Source organism: Rhineura floridana, chromosome 1 (assembly GCF_030035675.1).
Source record: "Rhineura floridana isolate rRhiFlo1 chromosome 1, rRhiFlo1.hap2, whole genome shotgun sequence".
NCBI classification, from domain to species: domain Eukaryota; kingdom Metazoa; phylum Chordata; class Lepidosauria; order Squamata; family Rhineuridae; genus Rhineura; species Rhineura floridana.
Genome location: NC_084480.1, coordinates 320619160 through 320646902, shown reverse-complemented (window position 1 = coordinate 320646902; position 27743 = coordinate 320619160). Strand labels below are relative to the sequence as shown.

The 27743-nt window shown below is 45.8% G+C and overlaps 2 protein-coding genes across 6 annotated transcripts in view; one reads left to right on the top strand and one right to left on the bottom strand.

Moving 5' to 3' along the window:
* Positions 1 to 13937, bottom strand: part of RECQL4 (RecQ like helicase 4) — a 55072-nt gene extending 41135 nt beyond the window's left edge. Inside the window, exons 1-7 of one of the 4 annotated variants that reach the window (XM_061607126.1) lie at positions 13804 to 13937; positions 12504 to 12573; positions 7479 to 7600; positions 7090 to 7200; positions 6948 to 6981; positions 1913 to 2019; positions 1624 to 1767 (exon numbers count right to left, since the gene is read on the bottom strand). In XM_061607126.1, coding sequence (XP_061463110.1) covers positions 1624 to 1767; positions 1913 to 2019; positions 6948 to 6981; positions 7090 to 7173 — 369 coding nt within the window. In that variant the 5' untranslated portion in view covers positions 7174 to 7200; positions 7479 to 7600; positions 12504 to 12573; positions 13804 to 13937. Of the gene's footprint in view, positions 1 to 1623; positions 1768 to 1912; positions 2020 to 6947; positions 6982 to 7089; positions 7201 to 7478; positions 7601 to 12503; positions 12574 to 13380; positions 13464 to 13803 lie in introns of those variants that run through there. The other 3 variants (XM_061607125.1, XM_061607127.1, XM_061607128.1) reach the window with 3 other exon arrangements.
* Positions 13938 to 14028: 91 nt separating this feature from the next.
* LRRC14 (leucine rich repeat containing 14) lies at positions 14029 to 24329 on the top strand. 2 transcript variants are annotated; one of them, XM_061607130.1, is made up of 4 exons: positions 14029 to 14198; positions 17982 to 18350; positions 18464 to 19099; positions 21001 to 24329. In XM_061607130.1, the coding sequence occupies exons 2-4, from the start codon at positions 18028 to 18030 to the stop codon at positions 21569 to 21571; spliced, it is 1530 nt and encodes a 509-aa protein (XP_061463114.1). In that variant the 5' UTR covers positions 14029 to 14198; positions 17982 to 18027; the 3' UTR covers positions 21572 to 24329. The 2 variants fall into 2 exon arrangements, with proteins under 2 accessions (XP_061463114.1, XP_061463113.1); XM_061607129.1 differs by having other exon boundaries at positions 14030 to 14198; positions 18461 to 19099.
* Positions 24330 to 27743: the final 3414 nt, after the last annotated feature.

Here is a 27743-nt window from a genome sequence, read left to right as displayed (position 1 = left end):
ATATATGGAGCGAGAAATGCCAGATGTCCAAGCTGGATTTAGAAAGGGAAGAGGCACCAGAGATCATATCACAAACATACGTTGGATAATGGAACAGACCAAGGAATTTCAGAAGAAAATCACCCTGTGCTTTATAGACTACAGCAAAGCCTTTGACTGTGTAGATCATGAAAAACTATGGAATGCTTTAAAAGAAATGGGAGTGCCACAGCATCTGATTGTCCTGATGCGCAACCTATACTCTGCACAAGAGGCTACTGTAAGGACAGAATATGGAGAAACCGATTGGTTCCCCATTGGAAAGGGGGTGAGACAGAGGTCTATTCTATCACCCTATTTGTTTAATCTGTACGCAGAACATATCATACAGAAAGCGTGATTGGACCAAGATGAAGGACGTGTGAAAACTGGAGAAATATCAGTAATGTAAGATACGCAGACGATACCATACTACTAGCAGAAACCAGTAATGATTTGAAACAAATGCTGACGAAAGTTAAAGAGGAAAGCACAAAAGCAGGACTACAGCTGAATGTCAAAAAGACTAAAGTAATGACAACAGAAGATTTATGTAACTTTACGGTTGACAATGAGGACGTTGAACTTGTCAAGGATGATCGATACCTTGGCACAGTCATTAACCAAAATGGAGACAACAGTCAAGAAATCAGAAGAAGGCTAGGACTGGGGAGGGCAGCTGTGAGAGAACTAGAAAAGGTCCTCAAATGCAAAGATGTATCACTGAACACTAAAGTCAGGATCATTCAGACCATGGTATTCCCCATCTCTATGTATGGATGTGAAAGTTGGACACTGAAAAAAGCAGGTAAGAGAAAAATCCACTCATTTGAAATGTGGTGTTGGAGGAGAGCTTTGCGCATACCATGGACTGCGAAAAAGACCAATAATTGGGTGTTAGAACAAATTAAACCAGAACTGTCACTAAAAGCTAAAATGATGAATCTGAGGTTATCATACTTTGGACACATAATGAGAAGACAAGATTCACTAGAAAAGACAACAATGCTGGGAAAAACAGAAGGGAGTAGAAAAAGAGGAAGGCCAAACAAGAGATGGACTGATTCCATAAAGGAAGCCACAGACCTGAACTTACAAGATCTGAACAGGGTAGTTCATGACAGATGCTCTTGGAGGTCACTGATTCATAGGGTCGCCATAAGTCGTAGTCAACTTGGAGGCACATTACAACAACAAAGAAGGCTGGAAAAATTCCTTAGAGTTCCTTAGTAAGTACATTAGCTAAGCCTAAACAGATCCCACATCTTTTGTATGCACAATCGTTATGGTTAAATGAATGGATCTCTATCTCCCACCCACCCCCAAGCTGGCATTTTGCTGGATGATGATTGAGGAGCACTTCTGAACTTGTCAGTGTTAGTGGCTGTGCGCATGGGAAAGATGATGGCAGGAATTCTGGACTGATTTAATCCAGGGAATAAAGTTGTAAACTTTTTTGTGTTTGACGTCAGAAGGGCAGGTTAGTTTTTTTTAAATGGAGTTGGCTCTTTTGGTTCTTGAAGGATCTTCAGCCTCCAGAAGCCATGTTACCTGCACTCAGCCTGGCCTCAAGGCTACAATTAGTAACCCACTGATCAGACGTACCTTAATAGCTGCTCCCAAGTTGCATTTCAGCTTCATCCCAAAATACTGTGCAGAAGCCTGCAGTGTCTCCTGATCCCGTGTAGTCAGTTTAGGAACCATATTTCCTCGATTCAAGTGCACACCCCAGCAATCTGATTCAGGTACCTTGGAATATACACACATACAGGTGGAAGTTGTTTTTTTTGGGGGGGGGATTTGAGAAAAAAGAATATGTGATGAAATCTTATACGAGCAAGATCAGTGCTCACAGAGAACATCACAACTACAAAACACAAAACCCCTTTGTTACCTGTTCTGCTGGCGGTTCCCGAGTTCCTTGCTGGCAGATTGCTTCCGATTCAAGGAGGCCTTCATGCCCTTTGATTTCTTTCAGTGCCTTGTACTCTCTGTAGAGTCCTGTGCACAAATTGCAGTTAAGAATGGCTTCTGAGTTCACTAGGAATTACCTGCCCAAATCAACTTGAAGGTCCATCAAATCCAGTGCTCGCTCTTTGCTCTCTCTCTCTCTCTCTCTCTCAGGTAGCAGTAATACCCAATTGTTCAGGTGTCAGAGTTTTACAATAGATAATTATCTGAGATGAACCTGCCTGTAGGAAGGTTGTTCCAATAGCTAATGTTTAGAGATTCACTCACTGAGTTAGGCATTGAAGTCTGCAACTTCAGCTGAATGAAACCACAGCAAATGTTGCAAGGGGCTAAGGAGAGATGAATGTGCTGTGAATACTGCAAGCCTCAGCTTCAGTTCATAAAGTGTTTTTCCAGCTGATAGGCCGTGGCACTGCAGAGCGGCTGACTGCCAGTCAGGAATGACAACACTTACTGCTAAACATCTTTGACGATACACACTCAAAACTGCTCTCTAAAGAACTGATTATCTACATGACTCTGGCAGCAAAATGACAATTGCATCGCAATGGAAAACTGCAGTCTTACAATTGAACAATGGTACAATTCCCTTCGGAATATTGCTCTAATGAAAAAGCTTACACACGAATTGAAAATAAAACAAGGAAAAGAGGTGTCAGACTCTTTCTATATAGCTTGGCATTCATTTATTGAACATATTTCCGAAGATTCATTTGGGCATCGCCCACCCATGGAGGCCTGGCAGATTTGGAAACAAATATAACTACGGAAACTACTCCACAGGAGATTTAAGTGTGACATCTTCCCATAAACTGGTCAATACGCGAGTTCTGTTTTTGGACATGTTCCTCGAGAGATCTTGTTCCCCTTTTGTTTCTATATTTTTGTTGAATATTGTTGATATAGGAATATGTTGTTGTTGGACTAATATATGTATGAGGTTTTACCTAAACATTTCTGTAAAGAAAATAAATAAATAAAAATTTATTTTTTAAAAAAGGAATGTTTTACAGATGGACTGTTGGCCTGATTCTACTTAAGGAAGCCACAATACCTTTTTGTAAACACGTTTTCACATGTTATAAGATGTGAAGCTTCACACCTACCGGAAAAGCACATTAAGTGGCTCCTGCCAGGAGGAAGGGCAGGATACGAATAAAATTATAAATAAATAAAATAAATAAATAATAAATGGAAAAACACTTGAATTTGTTTTTCTACACACCTGTGTCCTGCTCTCTCTTGTCCTATACAGTTATTAACTCATCATGTCCTGTGATTTCTCATCAACAGTCTTATTCTTCCCCAATAACAGATAATTCCATTAAAAGGCCGTATTTGGCAAAAGCTCACAATAATGCAATGAATTAAGAAAAAACAATTTGGGGGCACTTTCTAGTTTAGGGAAAAGGTGAATGAGGAAAGATGTGATAGAACTGTATGCAATTATACAAGGTGTGGCAAAAGTGGACGGAGAGACTTTTTTTAACCCTCTCTCATAGTACTAGAATGTGGGGCCATTCATCAAAGCTGAATGTTGGAAGATTCAGGACAGACATAAGGAGGTGGCACTTCTTCACAAATGGACCACTTGTCTTGTTGGATCACTTAATGATTTTTGTGCCTGTTTAAACAATCAAAATGTGCTGTGCTAGATGTGCAACATGGTCTTTAATTGTATTTTATATACATATATCTTGATGGTGCCTTGTTGACGGCGCCTCCCAGCGCAGGGGTGGCCCAGGCCTCCAGCTGCCCCTACATCCTTCTGTTCACCATTTTTGGGATCCCCTGGGAAGCTTGTGAGACTTTGGGGATGATTTGTGTGTGTTGGAGCCTGGGAGAAAGCCAGGGTGGATGGGTGGAATCCTGTGTGAGAGCCAAGATGTTGAGAGATGTTAAGTGCAGACGTGCAAGGCAATTATTTTAATATTTATTTGTTAATTTGTATTATGTATGCATTTGTATTGGGCTTTATTGTATGTTTTATAATATTTGCTGTTTTATCTTCTGTACACCGCTTAGAGATTTTTATATATATTAAGTGGTATAGAAATGGCTTAAATAAAATTATATACAAACACACACACACACACACTCGGCTTCCGCCTTCATCTGCTGCCAAGATACAAATGCTGTTACCAAGGTGGCAGTTATAGAGCTTTGAGGATGGAATGCTCAGAGGGGTTTCATTTGCAGAAGCTAAGTGGTGGTGGTACTGTCCTCCAGGTTCAGGCCACATCCCTCGGGTCCTCGTCCGTGCCTGAGGACTGGAAAGTGGCAAATGTAACGCCAATCTTCAAAAAGGGATCCAGAGGGGATCCCGGAAATTACAGGCCAGTTAGCTTAACTTCTGTCCCTGGAAAACTGGTAGAAAGTATTATTAAAGCTAGATTAACTAAGCACATAGAAGAACAAGCCTTGCTGAAGCAGAGCCAGCATGGCTTCTGCAAGGGGAAGTCCTGTCTCAGTAACCTCTTAGAATTCTTTGAGAGTGTCAACAAGCATATAGATAGAGGTGATCCAGTGGACATAGTGTACTTAGACTTTCAAAAAGCGTTTGACAAGGTACCTCACCAAAGGCTTCTGAGGAAGCTTAGCAGTCATGGAATAAGAGGAGAGGTCCTCTCGTGGATAAGGAATTGGTTAAGAAGCAGAAAGCAGAGAGTAGGAATAAACGGACAGTTCTCCCAATGGAGGGCTGTAGAAAGTGGAGTCCCTCAAGGATCGGTATTGGGACCTGTACTTTTCAACTTGTTCATTAATGACCTAGAATTAGCAGTGAGCAGTGAAGTGGCCAAGTTTGCTGACGACACTAAATTGTTCAGGGTTGTTAAAACAAAAAGGGATTGCGAAGAGCTCCAAAAAGATCTCTCCAAGCTGAGTGAATGGGCGGAAAAATGGCAAATGCAATTCAATATAAACAAGTGTAAAATTATGCATATTGGAGCAAAAAATCTGAATTTCACATATACGCTCATGGGGTCTGAACTGGCGGTGACCGACCAGGAGAGAGACCTCGGGGTTGTGGTGGACAGCACGATGAAAATGTCGACCCAGTGGGCGGCAGCTGTGAAAAAGGCAAATTCCATGCTAGCGATAATTAGGAAAGGTATTGAAAATAAAACAGCCGATATCATAATGCCGTTGTATATATCTATGGTGCGGCCGCATTTGGAATACTGTGTACAGTTCTGGTCGCCTCATCTCAGAAAGGATATTATAGAGTTGGAAAAGGTTCAGAAGAGGGCAACCAGAATGATCAAGGGGATGGAGCGAGTCCCTTACGAGGAAAGGTTGCAGCATTTGGGGCTTTTTAGTTTAGAGAAAAGGCGGGTCAGAGGAGACATGATAGAAGTGTATAAAATTATGCATGGCATTGAGAAAGTGGATAGAGAAAAGTTCTTCTCCCTCTCTCATAATACTAGAACTCGTGGACATTCAAAGAAGCTGAATGTTGCAAGATTCAGGACAGACAAAAGGAAGTACTTCTTTACTCAGCGCATAGTTAAACTATGGAATTTGCTCCCACAAGATGCAGTAATGGCCACCAGCTTGGATGGCTTTAAAAGAAGATTAGACAAATTCATGGAGGACAGGGCTATCAATGGCTACTAGCCATGATGGCTGTGCTCTGCCACCCTAGTCAGAGGCAGCATGCTTCTGAAAACCAGTTGCCGGAAGCCTCAGGAGGAGAGAGTGTTCTTGCACTCGGGTCCTGCTTGCGGGCTTCCCCCAGGCACCTGGTAGGCCACTGTGAGAACAGGATGCTGGACTAGATGGGCCACTGGCCTGATCCAGCAGGCTCTTCTTATGTTCTTATGTTCTTATGTGGTGCCAATGTGTCCAGAGAGTATATCCAGAAATTCTCCCTCTTAGTCAGTGCTGTTGGATCTGTTGGCATCTCTGTAGCTGTTACAGGAAAGTCCAACAGACTGTGGCCCTCAGTGTTAAAATGTTTTGCAACTGGTTGCTCCACTTTTTTTGTCAAGATTGCCGATTTGTAGTTTCAGAAGCGTGTGCGTAGGTCAGTTGTGGTTTCTCCTATGTATTGGATATGACATCCTGGTCTTTTGCACTCGATGATGTAAACTATATTGCAGGACCTGCAGGTGATGTTCTGTTTGATGCAATATGCTCTGCCTGTCCTAGTGCTTGTGAAAGTAGCTGTCTCCCTGAGGTATACACAGGTGATGCAGCATTTGGAGTGACAAGGAAGAGACCAAGGATTGCTCATACGTGGCTTCAGCACAGCTCTCACTAACAGTCTCCGTAACTTAGAATATTATATATATAACATTTTAATGTATTACAATTTGAATGCCATAGCATTCAATATAAAATCCAATAAAAAGAAGCAATAATAACACAATTAAAAATGAATATTTAATGCAACGGATATGCCCTCTCCCGTCTTCAACCACAAAACCACACACACCACAGACCACCTGAATGAAGCTCACGGACCACAGTTTGGGAACCCCTGTGCTACAGTTCAGCCAGTGTGGTGTAGTGGTTAGAATGTCAGACTGGTACCTGCGAGATCAGGGTTCAAATCCCTACTCAGCTATGAAGCTCTCTGGTTGATCTTGGTTCAGTCGCTGTCTCTCAGACTAGCCTACCCCACAGGGTTATTGTGAAGATAAAATTGTGAGGGGGAAAACCATGATTGTATTCCACCTTGAGCTCCTTGGAGAAAAGGTGGGATATAAATATAATAATAATGGAAAAAATAGTTACAAGATTTTTTCAAGTGTTCTAGGCTCTCCTTACATCAGCAGGGAGCTGGGAAGCATGCAAGTGACTCTGGAGAGCAACTTATTTGCAAAACATGCCAGCCAGTTTAAACTATTATGAAAGTAAAAAAATAGTTGTCCTGTTGATAAACCTAAATCTACCATCCCACCCCTTCTGTCTACACAGGAAAATTATATGCTATGGAGAAGAGCCACACTTACTTCTGATCTCTTCAGGAGCCTCTGCAACATCAGCCTAGAAAACAAATGGAAACTTGTCAAGAAGCAAGGTAAGAAATATGAATGGTTGTAATCATGCCATAGGGAGTAACCGAAGAAGTCCAATCTACTGTGTTCTAAATACCTTGCTGGGTCTTCTTTGGTGCTCCTGAAGAAATGAAGCCTCCCATTTTTTCAGCAGGAGCTTAACCTTGTTGCACCTGTCCATAGCTCCCTAGAAAAAGGCTTCCAAAAACTGCACAAGAAGACGGACAATTCAGAATAATGTGCTCCAAAAGAAAACTTCAGAAGATCTGGTAGCAAGCAAGCAAGAGGCCACACTGGCCATTTTGCACAGAGCTATATTATTATAATCGTACAACATTAAAATACAACATTAAAAGCAATTTAAAAACCTGACATCCCAAAATAGGATGGATCCTAAAAAAACACGTCTCAGGTGTCAAAGGCCAGGGTAAAGAGGTGTGTCTTCAGCAGTCGCCTAAAACTATACAGCAAAGTTGCCAGACATACCTTGGTGGGGAGGAAGTTCCACAACTTAGGGAATGCCACAGAGAATGTCCTCTCCCAGGACACCACACCCTGAGCTTCTGGGGATGACGGGACTACCAAAAGGGCCCAACAACCAGGATGGTCTGTAGGGAAGAAGGTGGTCTTTCAGATATTTGGGACCTAAGTCATTTAGGGCTTTAAACACTAATGTGAGCACCTTAAATTGGACCCAGAAACTCTCTTGGCCAGATGACAAAAGCTCATTCACAACTCAGAAAAGCTTTGCCGGATGGCTGCTTGTGGACGCAATGGTGGCAGAGAAGTAAGCTTTCTTTGCCACCGCCACTGCCATATGGTAGGCACAATGGTGCAATCTTACCCGTGTTTGGTCAGGTTCAGACTGAGATTTACGCCACCTGCGCTCCAGCCGCCAACCCTCATGTTTCATTACATGGAGGTCACTGGAGCACCAAAATGACCTACATGCTCCATAGTGACAGCACTCAGGAACGATCATGTCGATGGTTCTACTCATTTCACCATACCATAGTGAGACAAGAGCCTTGACAGGAGCACCAGCCATGTCAGGCAGAAAATCCCCCAGACCATTGAGAAATCCATCAGATTCCATAAGTCTGCGAGGGTGGAACATCTCAACGGGCCCTCAACCCTTGCAGAGTGGAGTTGCTACATTCAACCCAAACCCAGGGAGTCATCATCACACAACGTGCAAGGTTAGAAACTGGTACAAAGCAGGCAATTTAGTTTTCTGAAAACACAGCTTTCAAATTTTAGTATTATTCATGAAGTAGCATTATTTTTTTATTTATTTTGTATCCCACCCTTCCTCCCAGCAGGAGCCCAGGGCGGCATACAAAGCACTAAAACACTTTAAAACATCATAAAAACAGATCTTAAAATACATTAAAACAAAAACAGCATTAAAAACATTTTAAAAAACCTTTTAAAAGGGTTAAAAATATTATTAAAAACATATTAAACAATTCTTGCACTTTTAAAAAGTGTAATCAAGGAAGATACAGAAGTAATGCTAACTTTGACAGAGAATGTCATGTGAAAGTCACTGTTGTGTGATTTTAGCTGGTCCCACTAAGGGTATTATGATAAAGCTCCTATTTGGGGGGTTTTCAAATGCAACAACACTATTTCTTTCATCTTTTTTAAAAATCAACCCAACTTTGTCTCACCCCTTATATACCCAGTTGATCACTGCGCTCTGCGGGCGAGGGCCTCCTGCGGATACCATCTTATCAGGCGGTCCATTCTGCACAATGTAGGAAAAGGACCTTTAATGTAGTGGCGCCTCCACTTTGGAATTCCCTCCCCTTAAATGTTAGACAGGCACCATCTCTGTTGTCTTTTTGGTGCCTACTGAAGACCTTCCTTCAAAGTAGAGACCTTATTCCAGTCTGCATCTGTATTGGAACTGTTTTTAAAGATTTTTTTAACGATTTTTTTAAATGTTATAAAGATGCTTTGTTTTTAAGATTTTTAAAAAACTTGTTCTTAAGATGTTTTAAAAGATTTTAGAGTTTATTGCTTGTTGTTTGCTGCCTCAGGCTCCTTCTGGGAGAAAGGGCGAGATATACATTTAATAAATAAACAATAACATTTGATAGAGCAGGCTGGAAGGTGAGAGGGCAGGATAAAAAATGTTTTTAGGCTTTGCTTTACTGAGGAGATGGAAAGAAGGGAGGTGGTTTCATATGAGTGGGTGACTGGGATGGATGAGTCCATCTTCTAGACTCAAGCATGTCCCTTATTGCAGATATTTATTCATTAAATTTATATCCTGCCCTTCCTCCCAGAAGGAGTCCAGGGCGGCAAACAAAAACACCAAAAGCACTTTAAAACATCCTGAAAACAAAATATATGCCTCAAACACATAAGCAGAGCTCAGTGAAATTCCAGAAGTTAGGGAAGGCCTTGCTAGGGTGGTGTGGTGCTATGGTGCAGGGCTCTCTAAAAACAAAAGTGAATAAATTACACAAAAGAGTAAAATGTGTCCACATTTCTAAGACTTATTCAGATTTCAACAGGTTGTTTTTTTTTCCCCTGAGCATAGAAGTTAGATTTTGGGGTTATACAACATTATGTATTATGTGTTATGTTACTAGCCTTGATGGCTGTGCTGTGCCACCCTAGTCAGAGGCAGCATGCTTCTGAAAACCAGTTGCCGGAAGCCTCAGGAGGGGAGAGTGTTCTTGCACTCGGGTCCTGCTTGCGGGCTTCCCCCAGGCACCTGGTTGGCCACTGTGAGAACAGGATGCTGGACTAGATGGGCCACTGGCCTGATCCAGCAGGCTCTTCTTATGTTCTTATGTCATAGGACTAGGGTAGCCTGGTGACACGGAGGACTGGGCTCCTGAACCTTTAATATTTGGGTAGCAAGGCTGTCCATCGCTAATAATATTTTTGGCATCAACTTAAAACCTTTTCACACTTGGGGAGAAGTTTAAGTCTAGGCAGAGTTATTTTTATGCTTGCTGCTGGTTTATTTCATTTCTTGCCTTACATCTATATCCCCCATCTTCCTTCCACCATGGAACCCAAAGCATGGTACATGTGATTCCCAGAGTCTCCCAGCCAGGTACTGACCAGAACCAGACCAGCTTCATCAAGGTGATGGTCTCATGTGGTTTCAGGCCATACTCTGAACTGCTCTAATAGTCAGATGCTGTTATTTGAATCTCATTGAACTGAAAATTAATACTTACGTTTAAGTTTTTGTCATTTGTACACCACCCTGGGATCCTAGGGGATGAAGGGCTGTCTAAAAGTGCAATAAATAATACGAATAACTTGGGAACGGTTTCAGTTGATGCCACCTGATGACGTGGACAAGGTGCTTGTGATGATGTGGCAGCTACGTGTCCTCTCGACCCTTGCCCTTCTTGGCTTATTAAAGCTTGCCGAGGGGGTCTGACCGAGTGGATCCAGGGTGTGGTCAACACATCGTTGTGGGAGGGAGTGGCCCCAGCTGCCCTGAAAGAGGTGGTGATCCAACCGCTCCTGAAAAAGCCCACCCAGGACCCATTGGTCTGCGACAATTACTGACCAGTCGCAAATACCCCCTTCTTAGGGAAGGTGATTGAGAGGGTTGTGGTGCAGCAATTGCCAGTACTCTTGGATGAAACAGATTCTCTTGACCCATCCCAGTCTGGGTTCAGGCCTGGTTATGGGACTGAATCGGCCTTGGTCGCCCTGATGGATGACCTTTATCGGGAGAAGGACAGGGGGAGTGCGACCCTGTTATTCTTACTTGATCTCTCAGTGGCTTTTGATACCATTGACCGTGGTATCCTTCTGGGCCAACTTGGTGAGATGGGTATTGGAGGCACTGTTTTACAGTGGTTCCGATCCTATCTCCAGGGTCGTTCTCAGAGAATAGCATTGGGTGATTGACTTTCAGCCCCCTGGCAGTTGTGCTGTGGGGTGCTGCAGGGTACCATCTTGTCCCCCATGCTATTTAACATCTATATGAAGCCCTTGGGAGCGGTAATCAGAAGCTTTGGGGCGAGGTGTCAGCAGTATGCTGATGATACCCAGTTCTATTTCTCCGTAACATCTGAATCGGGAGAGGCCGTGCAAGCCCTGGACCACTGCCTGGACTCGGTGGTGGGCTGGATGAGGGCCAATGAACTGAGTCTGAATCCTAGCAAGATGGAGGCGCTGTGGGTTGGTGGTTCCCAAGTTTGGATAATTGGTCAGTTGCCTGCTTTGGATGGGGTCGTACTCCCTTTGAAAGAGCAGGTCTGTACCCTGGGGGTGCTCCTGGATCCATCTTTGTTGCTAGAGGCCTAGGTGACCTCAGTGGCTAGGAATGCCTCTTACCAGCTTTGACTGGTGAGACAGCTGTGGCTGTTTCTGGACCGGGATAGCCTGACCGCTGTTGTCCATGCACTGGTAACCTCCAGGCTGGATTACTGTAATGCACTCTATGTGGGGCTGCCCTTGAGGTTGGTCCGGAAGCTGCAGCTGGTGCAAGGTGCGGCGGCAAGACTGCTCACTGGAGCAGGGTATCGCCAACATGTCACCCCACTGCTGAAAGAATTGCACTGGCTGCCCATTTGCTACCGGGCCAAGTTCAAGGTTTTAGTTTTGGTGTACAAAGCTCTATACAGTTCAGGACCAGGTTACCTGAAAGACCGTCTTATCCCTTACATACCCAGTCGATCACTGCACTCTGCAGGTGAGGGCCTCCTGCAGATACCATCTTATCAGGTTTGTTCTGTACAATATAGGAAACGGACCTTTAGTGTGGCAGCACCTACCCTGTGGAACTCCCTCCCTTTGAATATTAGGCAGGCGCCATCTCTACTATCTTTTCGGAGCCTTTTGAAGACTTTCCTCTTTCAACAAGCCTTTTAAGTTGAGACCTATCCCAATCTGTCTCTGAGTCAGATTTGCTTAATATGTTTTTAATAATGTTTTTAACCTTTTTTTAAAAAGAAATTAAATGTTTTTAACGCTGTTTTGTCTTAATGTATTTTAAGTTTTGTTTTTATGATGTTTTAAAGTGTTTTGATGCCTTGTTTGCCGCCCTGGGCTCCTGCTGGGAGGAAGGGCGGAATACAAATTGAATAAATAAATAAATAAATAAATAATTTCAGTAGATGTAGCTTCCATGGCAAGCTACACCTACAGAAATTCTCTCTTCTGCACCACCACGAAAAGTGCAGGAGCCCCATAGTCCTCCCTTCCACCTGCCCACCCCGCAAAGGACTCAGCAGGGAGGAAAGTGCATAAAGGAGACCCCTTCCTTCCTAGGCTGACAGGGACCCAGGTGTCCAAGCACTCTTTCTTCTTAGGCTAAAAGGGACCCATGTAGTGTGTGGCCTGTCTCTTTAAGAGGCATGCCTTGTCCATAGTAGAAACTCCCCCCCTCCATTGGAACTGCTTAGAACCGGTGGGAAGGTTTCCCCTTAGTCTTAGTATGTGTGTGGCAAGGCCTAGTCCTAGGTGCTAGACTGAGTTGCTGCTCCATTGGTTCAAGAGATGACATGTTGAAGCTGTTGCACGTACCACATCAGTGAGTTCGAAGGTCCACCACCAGAGCCTGACTCCTCATGTACTGGCCAAACCTGAAGACCAACTTTAATCTCAAACAATTAATGTATGTGTATATAAAACAAAACAGGGAAAATACCAATAAATAAAATTAAATGTCTAAAAATACAATGTTATTGACATCTATATTGAATATGTCAAAATGTCAACAGTGGCTGCGGTCCTACCTGGTCCTACCTCAGAAAGTGGTGCTGGGAGACTACTGCTCAACCCCCTGGTTGCTGGCCTATGGGGTCCTGCAGGGTTCCATTCTGCCTCTCATGCTCTCTAACATTTATATGAAACCGCTGGGAGAGGTCATCCAGAGATTTGGAGTACAATGTCATCAATATACTGATGACACTCAGCTCTATCTCGCCCTACCACCTGATCGCAGGAAACAGTGCCTGGAGGCTATGGAGGGCTGGATGTGGGCTAACAAACTGAAACTTAATCCAGACAAGATGGAAGTGTTGCTGGTCAGAGGGAAAACTGCACCAGGGATAGGGCTGCAACCTGTTCTGGATGGGGTCGCATTACCCTTGAAGGAGCAGGTCTGCAGTTTGGGAGTCCTCCTGGATTCTGCCCTGCTGCTTGGATATCAGGTGGAAATTGCAGTTGGTTCAAAAGGCAGCAGCCAGAATGTTAACTGGAGCACGATACAGGGAGCATATCACCCCTGTGCTTTGTCGACTCCACTGGCTCCCAATTTGTTTCTGGGCCCAATTCAAAGTGCTGGTTCTGACTTTTAAGGCCCTAAACGGCCTGGGACCAATGTACCTGAGGGACCGCTTATGCCCATAGGTACCTGCCCGGGATTTAAGATCAGCTGGCTCTGGTCTCCTCTGCATACCTGGAATGATATATGTTAGACTGGCAGGCACACGGGAGAGAGCCTTTTCCGCTGTGGCCCCCAAGATCTGGAATACCCTGCTCCCTCCCTGATGGTGTTCCGGAGACTTCTGAAAACCATCTTGTTCCAGAGCACCTTTGGCAGGGACTGAAGGCAGAGTGAAGGAAGTGTTGCTGGTCAAGGAGGAAACTGTGTCAAGGATAGGACTGCAGCCTGTTCTGGATGGGGTTCCACTCCCCTTGATGGCGCAGGTCTGCAGTCTGGGAGTCCTCCTGGATCCTGCCCTGCTGCTTCAGTATTGGTGGCTGCGGTAGCCGGGAGTGCTTTTGGCCAGCTCAAACTGGTCTACCAGGCTGAAAGGGACCCAGGCGTCCGAACATTTATAGGCTGAAAGGGGCCCTGGCGCTCGAGCCCCCCCCTTACCTCCGCTTCTTCCCTAGCGCGTTTTTTCTCCTCTTTCCTCCGCTCAGTGTGACAGAATTCCCCGCTCCCGCGCGGCCGCGATGCTGACCAATCGGCAATCTGCTAGAGCTGGAGGGGCGGGGTCTGCTGTGGGCCAATCACTCTCCTCCGCAAGAGGAGGCGGGGAAAGAAAGAAAGAAAGAAAAAATAAGCCTCGTCTCCTGGGAAGCGCGCAGGGGGAGGGGCTTCCGAGTGACGTTCGCGCGTGCGCACAACGTTGAGCTACGGAGGCTGTTAGGGGGACGGTGGTGTTTTGTGCGGCAGTACGCGCGAGTTGGGCTTAGCGGGGCGTCGGGATGGCCTGAGGACGAGGGATCGCGGAGCAGGCTGCCCGGGAGAGCGAGCCGCCGGGCCGGGTAAGGCCCGGGGCTGATGAGGGAGACGGCCCGGTCGCAGGATGTCGTTGCCATGGGGACCCCCCCTTCCGAGGGGAGATCGGGAGGAGGGGTCCTACGTGACAGGGATGGGGGGGATGGTGGCCAGGAGGGGCGCGGTGCTAAAGAAGGGGGAAGGGAGGGGGAACAAAAGAAGGGCCGCGCCTCGAAGGTTCAGGGGGCCACCAACTTCCGTCGACTGCGGCCCCGTGAGAAATGTAGATGTATTGGTAGATATATGTATATAGGCATATTATATATATATTATGTGTGTGTGTAGAGCACGTGAATGGCGTATATGCCCTGCAAGGCTTAGCCGATGGTTTGATTAGAAGCCTTTTGATCGAAAGGCTGCCTCTAATTAATAGGGCAGCAAAATATAATGTATATAATATAATATATATCTGCAGCTGGCAAGTACCATCTTAAAAGCCATTTTGGCATGTAAACGTCATATTCGTTAATAAACAGCGATCTTAGAGGAGGCAAAAAACACACGAGAGAGTGTCTCTTCAAAGAATGCGTTTTGTTTCAGAACGACTGTTTGTACTTGTATGTAACCTGAAATGATTGATGGGTTTAAGACTGACATGCAAATCTTCTGTTGCTGTGCGTACATATACACACGCACGTAATGAAAAAAATTGAAATGCGGCAGCAGCAGTCGGCTTGAGATGCTGTGGCTGTATGCAGAAAAGTTAGCGTCCTCTTGCATTTCATGGCCCTTTGAACCTAAAACACTTCCAAAACAAAAGATGCCACAAGGTTCTTTATGGCCTCTAATCTGTTGGTGGACTTAGTGATTTTCCCTGAGGGGATTTCAATCAAGGCTAAGGGTGGGTCTCTGCGTGCAGTAGAATGGGCTGGCAGAATGGACAGACAAGGGGGAGCTCACTTTTTAAAAAATGCCTCTGAATCGGCAACTCTCTACAAGTAGAAAACTTGCCTAGCAGCCCTAGAACATTTCACTGTTGTGTACCAATCTTTTTATTTTCAGGGAATTATTTACATGAGGGACATACCCCCCCAATTGCAATAAAGTCCATTCTATCACTTCATTCGGCTGCATACGTAGACCAGGGTTAAGTGGTGCATGCCACAAAGTGTGGTAGCAAACCCAGGTTTGCCTCCAAGGCATACAATTAATTGGGCACAGCAACCAATCCTGGCCCCCTGGTAATGAAACTAGATGAGGCACATGCTTGCAGATGTGTTGGTAACTGCCATAGGAAGTTGATTTTTACTACAACAGACCAACGATCCATCTAGCTCAGTATTCTCAACACTTAACTGGCTAGTGAGTAGAGACAGAGTCTTACCCAGCTCTACCTAGAGACTCCAGGCAGTTGAACCTGGGACCCTTTGTGTGCAAAGTTGATTACCACTGACCTATGCCCCTTTCATTTTCAGGAGTTCACTTAAATAATCTTGGGTATAAACCTAAAAAATGGAGTGAGGATAGCAGATAGGAAATCCTATGGCTGCCTTCCTGGGCAAAGGTGAATAGGGAGATAATTTTGCCCTATTGTATCACTTCTTTCAGATCAACTTGCAGAAACAAATATTAAAAATGAGCAAAAACAACCTAAAACGCTCACTGATAATATGTATAAAAAAGCAGATCCAACTCAGTCCACCCCACAAAAAGAAAATGAATGGAAATATTTTTATTGAGCAGAAAATAATATTCACTAGCCATTAAAACTTTATAAAAACCAAAGTGAATTCAGTAGCAAGACTTACTATGTTGTGCTTTCTGTCTTCTGAGCAAACCTGTTATTCCCAAGACCAAAACTGGAGAATGGTGCCAACCTGAATCCATCCAGAGAATGGCAGTGCATGGCTGTAGCATATTTCCTGTTATGGGTTAAAAATAAGGATATGAATAAGAGAGAAAGAAAGCACTTTGGCATCAGTTCTTAAAAGCCATAGTTCTTATAATGACTGGCTCAATGGCATAGTTCTGGTAGCCAGGTGGAATAGCTGCTTCTGGGTAACAGTTGAAGAAGTGCTTGAAGGCACAGACGTTGAACCTGTGCTTTTTAAAGCAAGTGAGTGCTCTCAAGTAAGCATCCATAGGGTTACAATCATGCCACAAAAAAGTTTCATCTGAAGTGCCACAGAGCTCTCTTGAAAACCTCTTCCTTCATTTTTGTAGTAAAATGTAGACACAAAATTAAAAGTAGACCCTTGGAACCACTCCTTCCTTAAAAGGAGTCATTCCTAACCTCCAATATCCAAATCCAGAATGCAAGTGGTGGATCTCAAACCACCAAGCAGCTTATCCTTGGGGGGGCACAAACAGAAGGCTACCCATAATAATCCGACAAGAGGATGTCCTGGGTGCATCTGTCTCTGACTGTCATAGCAGTGACTTCCAGATCAGAGCAGATACAAGCACTTTGCTGATAAAAGCATAAAGCAAGTTGATCATAGCAGGTTCCAACAGCTGATTCCTTTTGCCTCTTTGAAGTAGGCTCCTTACCGCTTTAAAGAGCTCTGCGGCCAATATTTGGGCAGATGCAACCATGGTGAAGTAAACTTGCTTCGCCACTATCATAGCCACAAAGTAGGTCATCTAAGGAGCACTGGCCCGTGGTGGATTTGCTTTGAGTCTTCTGCCATAAGTGCACTAGTTACCTAGAGAGGTGGTGGGCTCTCCGACACTGGAGGCCTTCAAGAGGCAGCTGGACAGCCATCTGTCAGGTATGCTTTGATTTGGATTCCTGCATTGAGCAGGGGGTTGAACTTGATGGCCTTATAGGCCCCTTCCAACTCTACAATTCTATGATTCTAGTTGTTGACCTAACCATTTCATTGCTCTCAGATCCTTGGAGTATCAAGGCACTAAGAGGACTCTGGTTGGAGTAAGGACGCTTGGGAATGAATGATTTAGTGGCCAGGGCCATCTAATTTCCAAGAGAAGCCTAAGCCTGGGCAGGAGCAGCAGCCATTAACTGCTGGAAAATTCCCCAGAGATAGCAGGAAACCACCTTGACCCAGAAGTCTCTGAAAGCGCTCTCTCAGACTTGGTACTTGTGGAAGTCCAGGAGCATGTGTAGTCCATACCTGACCAGGTGGGGATATTGGGCATTTGTTCTTTATTGTGGCAGATGACGGCGTATGGGTCGAGGAAGTCCCAGGCTCATATCCCTTCTCAGTATCAGATATCCTCTTCTGCAGGTCCCTAGGATCTTCAGAAGCCCTGACACTCGATTGAAGATCCTTGACAGTCAGAGCAGATCCATTGAAATTAAGAAACCTAAATTAAACAGGTCTGTTAACTTCCATGGGTCTCCTCTGAGTAGGACTAGCTTTGAATACCACTCATCTTGGAAACACATGGAGTGGCCTTGTGCAAGTCATCGTTTCTCAACCAATGCTTCTATTATAATTTATTATATTTGGTTTATTGTTTGCTACCAAAAAAATTGTCTTACAGCAACTTACAGTTTCTAAAAAGCATCCAATATAAAGTTTTAAAAACATCAAAGATAAAACAACATTATTAACTAAAAGCGCTCATCCCACAGTAACATAAAAAAGACACATCCAGGCCACTGAAAGATGAACATCAAATTAGGAGCAAAATTCCTGGGTAAATAAAAAAGTCTTCACCTGGTGCGTAAAGATTGATCGTGATGGCACCAGGCACACCTCTATGGCAAAAACATTCCACAGAGTAAAGGGTGTAAGGAGATCTTCATCTACGCTGATTCTTTTGAGCTGAACAGGAGATAAATCTAATAAAAAATCTTTCTTCAGTTGTGTGGCCCTGTTCTTCTGGATCGCTGTCTGCCTGGTTGCTGCCATGAACTCCCTGGTCTTCCTCTGTGCTCAGAAGGTCGTCTCTGACCTTACTATCCTGCAGGATGCCCTGACCTTCCTCCCAAAGGAACTCTACCCTGTCTTGTTCAAGGCGGCCTTCATGGACAAGAGGAACCTGTCCTTGCAACAGTTAGTGCAGACCTGGCCCTTTCCAGTCCTCAGTTTTCAGAAGCTCTTGCGAAAATGTCAGCATTGCGAACGTGCCCTGATCCGGGAGAAACCCAACAAGTTTTGCATCCAGATGGTTATTTCGGGAGTGGTGACATACCTGATTAAAATGCTGGAGGATCGACACCGCAATAAGAGGTACCTGACAGTTCATGTGCCCACAGGTTTTCTCCTAAAGGGGTTGGGGTGAGGAGGTGCATTGAGGGAGGGGGATGGTTCTAATGGCTGTTCTTTTCTGGCCTCCCTAGCAGCAAAGGGCAGTGTCTGCAAGTGCTAGACATGACCGGCCTCCAGGATGAAGGGCAGGGTCCTGAAAGTATGAGCCTCTGGTCCAGGACGGTCACATTGGCGAAGGCTTGCCTGGATATCTCCAAGCAGCAGAGCAAGAGCATGAAACGGGCATCCAAGAGGAGGAAAGGCCCCTACAACAACTCCGTGGCCCTTTCACCCTCGCAGCCTGTGTCCGTGGATGTTTGGGTGGATCTTTTTGTGAACAGCACCTCCTACGGAGTCTTGAAGGATGCTTTGCAGATCAACAGCAGCAATGCTCTGCGGCTGAGGTGCCGGGACTTCCGGGCAGAGGAGCTCTCCATCGCCAGTACCGTGGGGCTCCTGGAGTTTCTGGACCCGGTGGGGGTCCGGCAGGTGGATCTGAGGTTCAACAACCTCGGTCTCTCTGGCTTGAGGGTGGTCCTCCCACACCTGGCCAAGTTCACCACTCTGGCGAGCCTGAAACTGCCCTATAGCAACATTGATGTGAGACGCCTCACGGTGGGCATGGAGGGGAGCCTGCAGTACTTTGCTACCCAGCTCAGTCGTCTGACCTGCCTCAAAGAGCTGAACCTGGGCTCCTCCCGGCTTTCCGGCAAGCTGAGACTGTTACTAAGGTAAGCTGTGCAAAAGGGGGTGTGTGTGTGTTTGTGTGTGTGTGTGTGTGTGTGTGTGTGTGTGTGTGTGTGTGTGTGTGTGTGTGAGTGTGAGAGAGAGGGGGAGGGGGAGGGGGAGAGGGAGAGGGAGAGGGAGAGGGAGAGGGAGAAGGAGAAGTCAGTTGTGCAAAACCGTTGCTTGTGCTAGTATAGTTTTTAAGAACCCACAATAGATTGAACTTCTGAACATACAATAGCCAAACCATGATTTAGAGCTGCTTAAGAACACAGGAAGCTGCCTTAGGCTGAATCATAGAATAGTAGAGTTGGAAGGGGCCTATAAGGCCATCAAGTCCAACCCCGTTGGTCGGACCCTTGCTCCATCTAGCTCAGTATTGTCTGCATGTGCATGTAGAGCAGGTGTTCCACCACTGAGCACTGGTCTGTCCCAGCTTTTAGTTTCCATCTGCTTAGTGCTCCTATCTGCATGGCGCAGCAGCCTCTTCAGGGAAAGCATCGGTTGTCCTTGGAGCAAAACTGCTTTAGTGTAACAAATGAAAATGCTGGAAAAGAGAGAGAACATAAATATACTTGTAGACAGCTCAGTCTGCACTCGGGTGTGTGTTTAGTATTGTATGTTGGCCCATTTAAAAATGTGATTTGATTTGATTTGATTTCCATGCCCCAAAAGTTTGCAGCTTGTGCAATTAGTAGTAGATATACAGTTCCCTGATCAGATGCTCGGCAGTGGTTGAGAAAAGACACTTCTATATATATATGTAAGCCCTCACGCCGTCATGTTTTCACAGTGGGGGTGGGGTGAGCTCCATGGAGGCTGCAGTAGTGGCTGCAGCCTGGGCCTCCGCAGCTGCAGCCTCCACAGGATGCTGGGTAATAGGCTGGGTCTAACAGCAGGCCGGCCGGCAGATTTGGCTCTCTGTGGGTGTGGGGGAAGGGGGGAGCTTCATTGCCCTGCGGGTGTGGGGGCTAGCCAGTGAAGCAGGCAGGAGCGGAGCCCCTAGTATCACATAAGAACATAAGAAGATCCTGCTGGATCAGGCCACAGGGGGCCCATCTAGTCCAGCATCCTGTTCTCACAGGGGCCAACTGGATGCCCATGGGAAACCCACAACCGGGACCTGAGCACAGCAGTTACCAGCAGCTGGTATTCAGAAACATACTGCCTCCGACCGTGGATGTCAAGAATGTTTGCATTCAGGATTTTAGCCAGCTTTATCCTATTCCAGGATACTCCATTCCGTCCTTACTCTGGTTTCCGTTGTCTCCCCCTGCTCCCCAACACTCATCCGGCATTCCAAAGCCACTGAACATGCTTGATCGTCACTGGGCTGTTTTGAGGGTTCTCTCCTTTGTGTTTTTTTCCAAATATTTTTTGTGCTTCTGCAAACCTTGGGGTAAACCAAACTTGTTGATACTTGCCCCTTATGCATCAGTGGTGTTCTTTTGACTTCAGTTGTAGAACTCCCTACAATTTTATCTCCCATTGAGATAAAAACTGTTGCCCACCCACTGATGACTTTAAGACATCGCCTGAAGACGCACCTGTTCAGCCTTTGTCATACTGCTAAATGTTTAACTGTATTTGCTGAGCTGATGTCTTGTGTTTTATGTTTTCATTATGTAAATCACTCTGAGGTTTTGTATAAAGAGGATCCACGCTCAGAGAATGAGTTCAATATTAGGATATAGGATGGAACTGGCTGAAGAGGGTTTTTTTCTTCCCAAATGTGGCGGCGGGGGGAGCCACTCTGAGCTTAGGGCTGGAGTTCATTTTAGAAATTACTCACTCGTAAGTAAATGAGACTTCAAATGATTAAGAGTAATTAGGAGCTGCATTAGCAGATGAGGATATAGAGGATGTACTAAGGGTCGGTGACTGTCCCCCTTTCTTGTTCCCACAGCGAATTGCAAAGCCCTTTAGAGAGCCTGGAGCTAGCCTTCTGTTACCTTTTGCCCAACGACCTGGCCTACCTTTCCCAAAGCCTCCACACCCCTGCCCTGAAGAAGTTGGACCTGAGTGGGAACAACCTCTCTGACTGCCTTCTCCAGCCTTTCCAAGGCCTGCTGATGGAGGCTGCCCCTACTCTGCTCCACCTGGACATCATGGAGTGCCGCCTGATGGACACCCACCTGAGCGTCCTCCTCCCTGCCCTCTGCCACTGTTCCCAGCTGCGCTACCTGGGCGTGTTTGGCAACCCCATCTCGGCCAAAGGGCTGAAGAACCTCCTCCACAAGACGGTGGCTCTCTTGGACTTGCAGCTTGTCATCTACCCCTACCCAGTGGACTGCTATGGGGAGGACTTGCCGTGGCCCCCCACCTCCTCCAACCTTCTCAATGGCTCTGTGGATGAGGAGAAGTTCTCTCGGGTCAGCAACGAACTCCAGCAGATGCTGCTGAGTGCAAACCGGGCAGATGTCACCTGGACCACCAACCTCTGCCGCCACAATAGCCTGGACTTTTTTAGTTTATAGCTCTGTTGGCGTCTCTTGCCAACAGAGAGTGGATGGGCCCTCCCCTCTCTCCTGCCGCCACTATACTGTAGTGGGCCTGTCCTGGCCGCCATGTCTGTCCTGGTACTTCTAAAACAAAAAAGATGCACCTGGGATACCCAAGTACAGCAGCTGTTGGAGGAGCTGCCTATGCTCTACTTCTGGCACACAGAGAGTCCAGAGCCACCAAAGCCCAGCTCTGCTTTTTCTCCTTGCTTAGGAGTGGGATGAAGTTCCCTTCGCAGCATGCCCTTAACCTTAAAAGGACTGGTGGACAGGATAGCTGCTTAACATTCCTTCCAATCCCTGGAAGCAGCAGTGACTGTGGAGGAGGGAACTAGCAGGCCAGTGGTCGCAGGAAGAGAGGAGCAGATACCATCTGCCATGTTGTGGGAGCAAGTGGCGAAATGTGCATCTCTGTTAAAGACAAGGGCCAGCTTTGAATGGCAGCCCAAAAATACTCTGAGCCCTTTCTGGTGCATGTAGGAATACCTGGGGTTAGGGGTGGGTTTTTTGTTTTGTTTTGGGAGTTGGGTTTTTTTTTACATCTATTTTGTAACATCTTAGCTAGAACTTTGCAAAGTGGATATCGCTGTCTTTCCTTCTGTGTGCTGCTGTGAGTGCCTGAGATGGAGGCCAGTTAGGTGCTTGTAAAAGGATTTGGTCTCTTTCGTAAATAGACTTGATGGCCAGAGGCAGTCTGTCGATCTAGAATCTGGAGGAAGATCTAACCCTAGTAAGGACAGAAGGAAGGGGAGATGAGATTATATACAGAGAACTTTGGGCTGAAATAAAAGATGATTCATCTGAGAGCAACTGAGGTGCCTGGTGTCTGCTTATGAAGAGGGTTCTCCTCAGACAAGCAGGGAGAGAAAGAGAGGAGTTCCAGTCTGTAGCATCATGACATCTGCAGGAAGAAGGAGCTGTTGAAGCAGGGGGAATTCTACCTTGGAGGGGCAGATTTTGTTGAATGGCTCTTGCATCACTCTGGCAGCCTTTGCAAACCTGGTGCCCTCCAGATGTTTTGGATTACAACCCCCATCAGCCCCAGCCAGCACAGCTGCACAGCTTCTACACACTTAAGTACCAAAGTCAGTCTAGGTGAGCCTGTGAGGGGCATATATATACAAATCATTTATTTATTGCATTTATTAGTTGTTTTCAAAAAAATTGACCCCAAGTGACTTAGAAAAAGAGACGACATTAAAACCAAGTGTTAAACCCACAATAAAATTACATTTTAAAAACACATCATAGATATATGGGTGATCTAACATAACCCACCCCACTAAAGCTTTTTTTTAAGAAACATTTTTAAAGATGTTTTGTTTTAATGTGTGTTAAAGTTTTTAGTGCTTTTTTTATAAATAAATAATAAAAGATGAAGAAAAGGAAGCCCAAAATATTCTTAATGATTCTTCAAACTAAGGTCTGAAAACATTTTTGCCTGGTGCCTGCAATTAGATAACGAAGGTTGCCAGGTGTGCCGCCCTGGGAAGAACATTCCACAAATGGGGAGCCACCACTGAAAAGGCCGCTTCTCATGTCACCACCTTCTGCACTTCTCTGCAGGGGGTCATGGAGGAAGGCCTCAGATGATGAACTCTCTCTCTCTCTCTCTTTTCCCCTTCCCCTCTCTTCCCCCCCCCCGTGTGTGTGAGAGAAATTGAGATGAGACTGAGACTAGAGGAATAATGCATACATTGCCATTTTTCAGAAATCCAATTATAAAGTTACATTGTCCCCTGCAGGGTGATTTTTCTCTCCTTCCCCGCCATCCTATGTTCAGTGGTTCTTGCTGTCAGAGTGTTAGGTAAATCAAAACCTTACTGAACGCAGGACTCCAGAGAAGATGAACTGATTTCAGGGCAACCGCCACCAGTCTTTGGAGCAGTATGAAAAAGAGAGAAATCTAAGCAAATTGGGGATGTGAAGTGGCAGGTTTACTCATTTACACTTAGAAGTCTTGCAGTTGTTTTTGCATGAAAAGAGCCTGGCTGCTGGATCAGGCCAAAGGAGGCCCATTGAATCCAGCATCCTGTTCTTGCTGTGGCAGGCCAAATGCCTCTTCGTGGAATCCTGCAAGCAGGACCTGAGTGCAATAGCAACTCCCCCCACTTGCTGTTTCCAGCAACTGGGGTTTCAAGGCATACTGCCTCCAGCAGTAGAGGTAGCCATTGATAGCCTTAGCCTCCACTTACTGTCTAATCCTCTTTTAAAGCCACCCAAATTGGTGGCCATCACTGCGTCTTGTGAGAGCAAGTTCCACAGGTTAGCTATGTGCTGTGTGAAGATGTCATTTCTTTTGTCTCTCCTGAACCTTCCAACATTCAGCTTTATTGATATACTGCCTGGCCAGCCGTGTTTGTCGGATGGGGTACATCAGGGGTAGGAAACCTCAGGCCAATCTCTCTCTCTTTCCGGTCCTTGGGCTTCTCCCAGGGCACACCCCTAACCATCCCTCCTTCATGCCTTCTGCACATCCTTTTGCCTGGCTGGGATACATATCTCTGGACTGTGATAATGCCTCTGGATTGCCTGGGTGGAGAGATGGGTGTGTGTGCACGTAGAAACCTCGGACTCTGTGGCTGTGATGTAAGAGCCCATCCATTGCTCCATTTTGTGCCTCTGGCTCCACGCAGCACACTGATGTATGGCTCTCAAAAGATTGTCCACGAGGGAATGTGCCCTCGGGCGAAAAGGTTTCCCACCCCTGCTAAACATAAACAATAAAATACAGTTCGCAATAACGTGAAAACCTGGCTCTTTAAGTGTATTTATTTATTAGATTTCTATCCCACCCTTCCAGAAGCAGAAAGAAAGCCAAACTGGTAGCGCGGGACCTTCTCATTGCTCAGGCGTGGGCAGAAACCAAACATTAAAATTAAACCGTGCCTCCAGGCTTTCAGTATTTGTGGGAGGGATCTGAGCACATACTGGAAATTTAAGTTTGCACAAGTAAAGTGGTTTGGCACAACAATTCTACCTAAAAGTAAAAGATGATGACTTTTGTGGTTAAGAACTTGCAATGAATGCTCACTCAGTAAAGATGGGCCATCAAGTAACCTCACATAAGCTTTGCGCAAGTAAATCAGGGTGATGCTCAATAAGCAAGTTCTCTGGAGGAGCCCTGCAACAACAGCAGATAAAAATCAGCCCAGTGCTGAAAAAACACTAAAATTCAAGAGACAACAGACACATTTAAGGTTAAAAGGCCAGGGCGTATCAAACCATTTTTGGTCTGATACCTAAGCCTTAGTGAAGGTGCCTAGTGAGCAGGTTAAGGTGTTGGACTACGGCCTGGGAGACCAGGGTTCGAATCCCCACATAGCCATGAATCTCACTGGGTGACCTTGGGCCAGTCACTGCCTCTCAACCTCATGAAAACCCTCTTCATAGGGTCACTATAAGTCGGAATTGACTTGAGGGCAGTACAGGACCACTGAGAAGACCATTCACAGTTACTTAATATGCAAACATTGAGAAGTGTCTGTCAGGAAAACGTTCCCTGCAGAATTTCTGCCTCTGGCGCTGGTATCCACAAGCCCCCCACCCCTGGTGTTCTGAATTTCCCCCTACCCCCAGCTTGAGATGAAAGTGTTGCTTCTGAGTGAATGAAGAATGTGACCTGTTTTCTCACGAGGCCAGAAGGCGAATCAAGATTTCAGATGCATTATTTTACCATGCTTGTGATTTGTCAGCGATTGAGAATTAAATTCCTGGTTTGGTTCAAGAGAAGCAGCAGAAAGGGCAGTTTATTTTTTGCCAAGTATGCGCATAGCACACCTGTGATGAAGCCAATAAGGAGAGATGCTCCCACTTCCAACACAGGCTACCAAAAGCTCCCTCTAACCTGCTTGTGATTGGCTGCACGCAGGCCATGATGCCACAATTGTAATGGCATCAGCATGTGATGTCAGTCTCCCCCAGAATTCTTGGCCCAAGCTAGAGGTGGCTGGAAGTCCTCTGGAAAGAAGAGAACAGGTGGTGTTCAGGACCCCCCATCTTTGCATAGGTATGGCATACGCAGGCATCCTGCCCAGACAGAGATGGTGCAAGGCTTACCAGGATTTGGGGGTGGGGGGTGGGGAGAGCACCACTGTCTCCCAGGATGATGGCCACCCAACATCTTGTTTTTCTTTTGTCGGGCCGCACAGACCAACTCTTAGCAACACAGCCTGGCTGTCTCTAAGATCCACAGTCAGTCCTGGGCACCCAAACCCCCAATTTTAGCTGCTAGACTGTTGGCTCTGATGTCAGTGGGGCAAGTAAATCCGCTCTGGGTTTTAGTCTGGCCTTTCAGGGAGCTGTCCAAGGTGCTTTTCATGGTAAGCGGTATTCAGAGGTGGTTTTACCATTGCCTCCCTCTGAAGCTGAGAGGCAGTGACTGGCCCAGGTCACCCAGTGAGCTTCATGGCTGTGTGGGGATTCGAACCCTGGTCTCCCAGGCCGTAGTCCAATACTCTAACCACTACGCCACACTGGCTCTTGTTATATATATAGTTATATATATATAAACATAGATAGATAGATAGATAGATAGATAGATAAGACAGTTTTGAAAGCAACAAACAGAACTTCACTCAAGCTTGCTCTGGATCCCTATAAGGATTCTGTTAATCACCTAAAAATATGTATGAACGTAATTGTGATTAACCAAACATTAACAAAACGTTTCAGCTGTTGTAGCATTTCACCAGCCTCCTAATTTGCGCAGACTGTTGGTGAGAGCTGTGCTTAAGCCACCTATCACCAATCCAGGGTCTCATCCTTGTCACTCCAAACGCTGTATCACCTGTGTGTACCTCAGGGAGACAGCCACTTTTACAAGCACTAGGACAGGCAGGACATATTACATCAAACAGAGCATCACCTGCAGGTCCTGCAATATGGTTTACATCATCGAGTGCAAAAGACCAGGATGTCATATCCAATACGTAGGAAAGACCACAACTGACCTACGCATGCACTTCAGGAACCACAAGTCGGCAATTTTGACCAAAAAAGTGGAGCGACCAGTTGCAAAGCATTTTAACATCAAGGGTCACAGCCGACTTTTCCATTACAGCGATAGAGATGCCAGCAGATCCAGCAGCATTGGCCAAAAGGGAGAACTTTTGGATTTACTCTCTGGACACATTGGCACCACATGGCCTGAACCTGGAGGACAGTACCACCACTACATAGCTTCTGCAAATGAAGCCCCTCTGAGCATTCCATCCTCAAAGCTCTATAACTGCCACCTTATAGTAACTGCATTTGTATGTTAGCAGCTGATGAAGGCGGAAGCTGAAAGATTTTGGTAATACAATAAAGACCTCTGTTTGGTTAATCACAATTACGTTCATATATATATATATACACACATACATACATATATATATTCCTTTATACATATATATGTATATGTATATATATATGAGTTTCAAAGCAGGAGTGGGAAGTGGGGAGCCTCCAGCCTCACACCCAGCATCATGTGTGACATCAGGTGTGATGGCAGGTACAGACATGGCTGCCAAGGCACAACTGGGAGTGCTGAAGTGCACTCTGAAGAGTGCATTGGTAAGGGAAAGCAGGCTTTAGCTCTACTGTCCACCTACCGTACTGTGGGGAACTCGCTAGCGCAGCCGGTGCCTGCAGAAAGCAGATTTCGGCTCCACTGCCCAGAGCCAAAACCTCAGGCATTTGCAACCCATGCATGGTGCTTTGAAGTCCTGACTTAGGACTCCTGACTTCAGGTGATTGGTAAGTGTGCGGCCCCACCCATCCGTCAAATTTGGACCCTTGGCATTTGTGATATGGGGTGCCTCAGGGCACTATAATGTCCCCAGGGCTATTTAATTAATTTCTATATGAAGCCACCGGGAGTTTTCATTTAAGGGATTTGGAGCAAAATGTCATCACTTTATGGAGGACATGCAGCTATATTTCTCCATAACATCTGGATTGGAAGTGGCTGTGCAGGATCTGGACCAGCGCCTGGGTGCAATGGTGCCAATAACCTTTAAACCTTGGCAAGAAGGAGTGAGTGGTCCCTGTGTCTGGGAGATCACTCAGCTACCTGTTCTGGACTGGGTTTTACTCCCTCTGAATGAACAGATACATCGCCCTGGACCCATCATGGTCACTTGAAGCACAGGTGGCCTCATAGAAT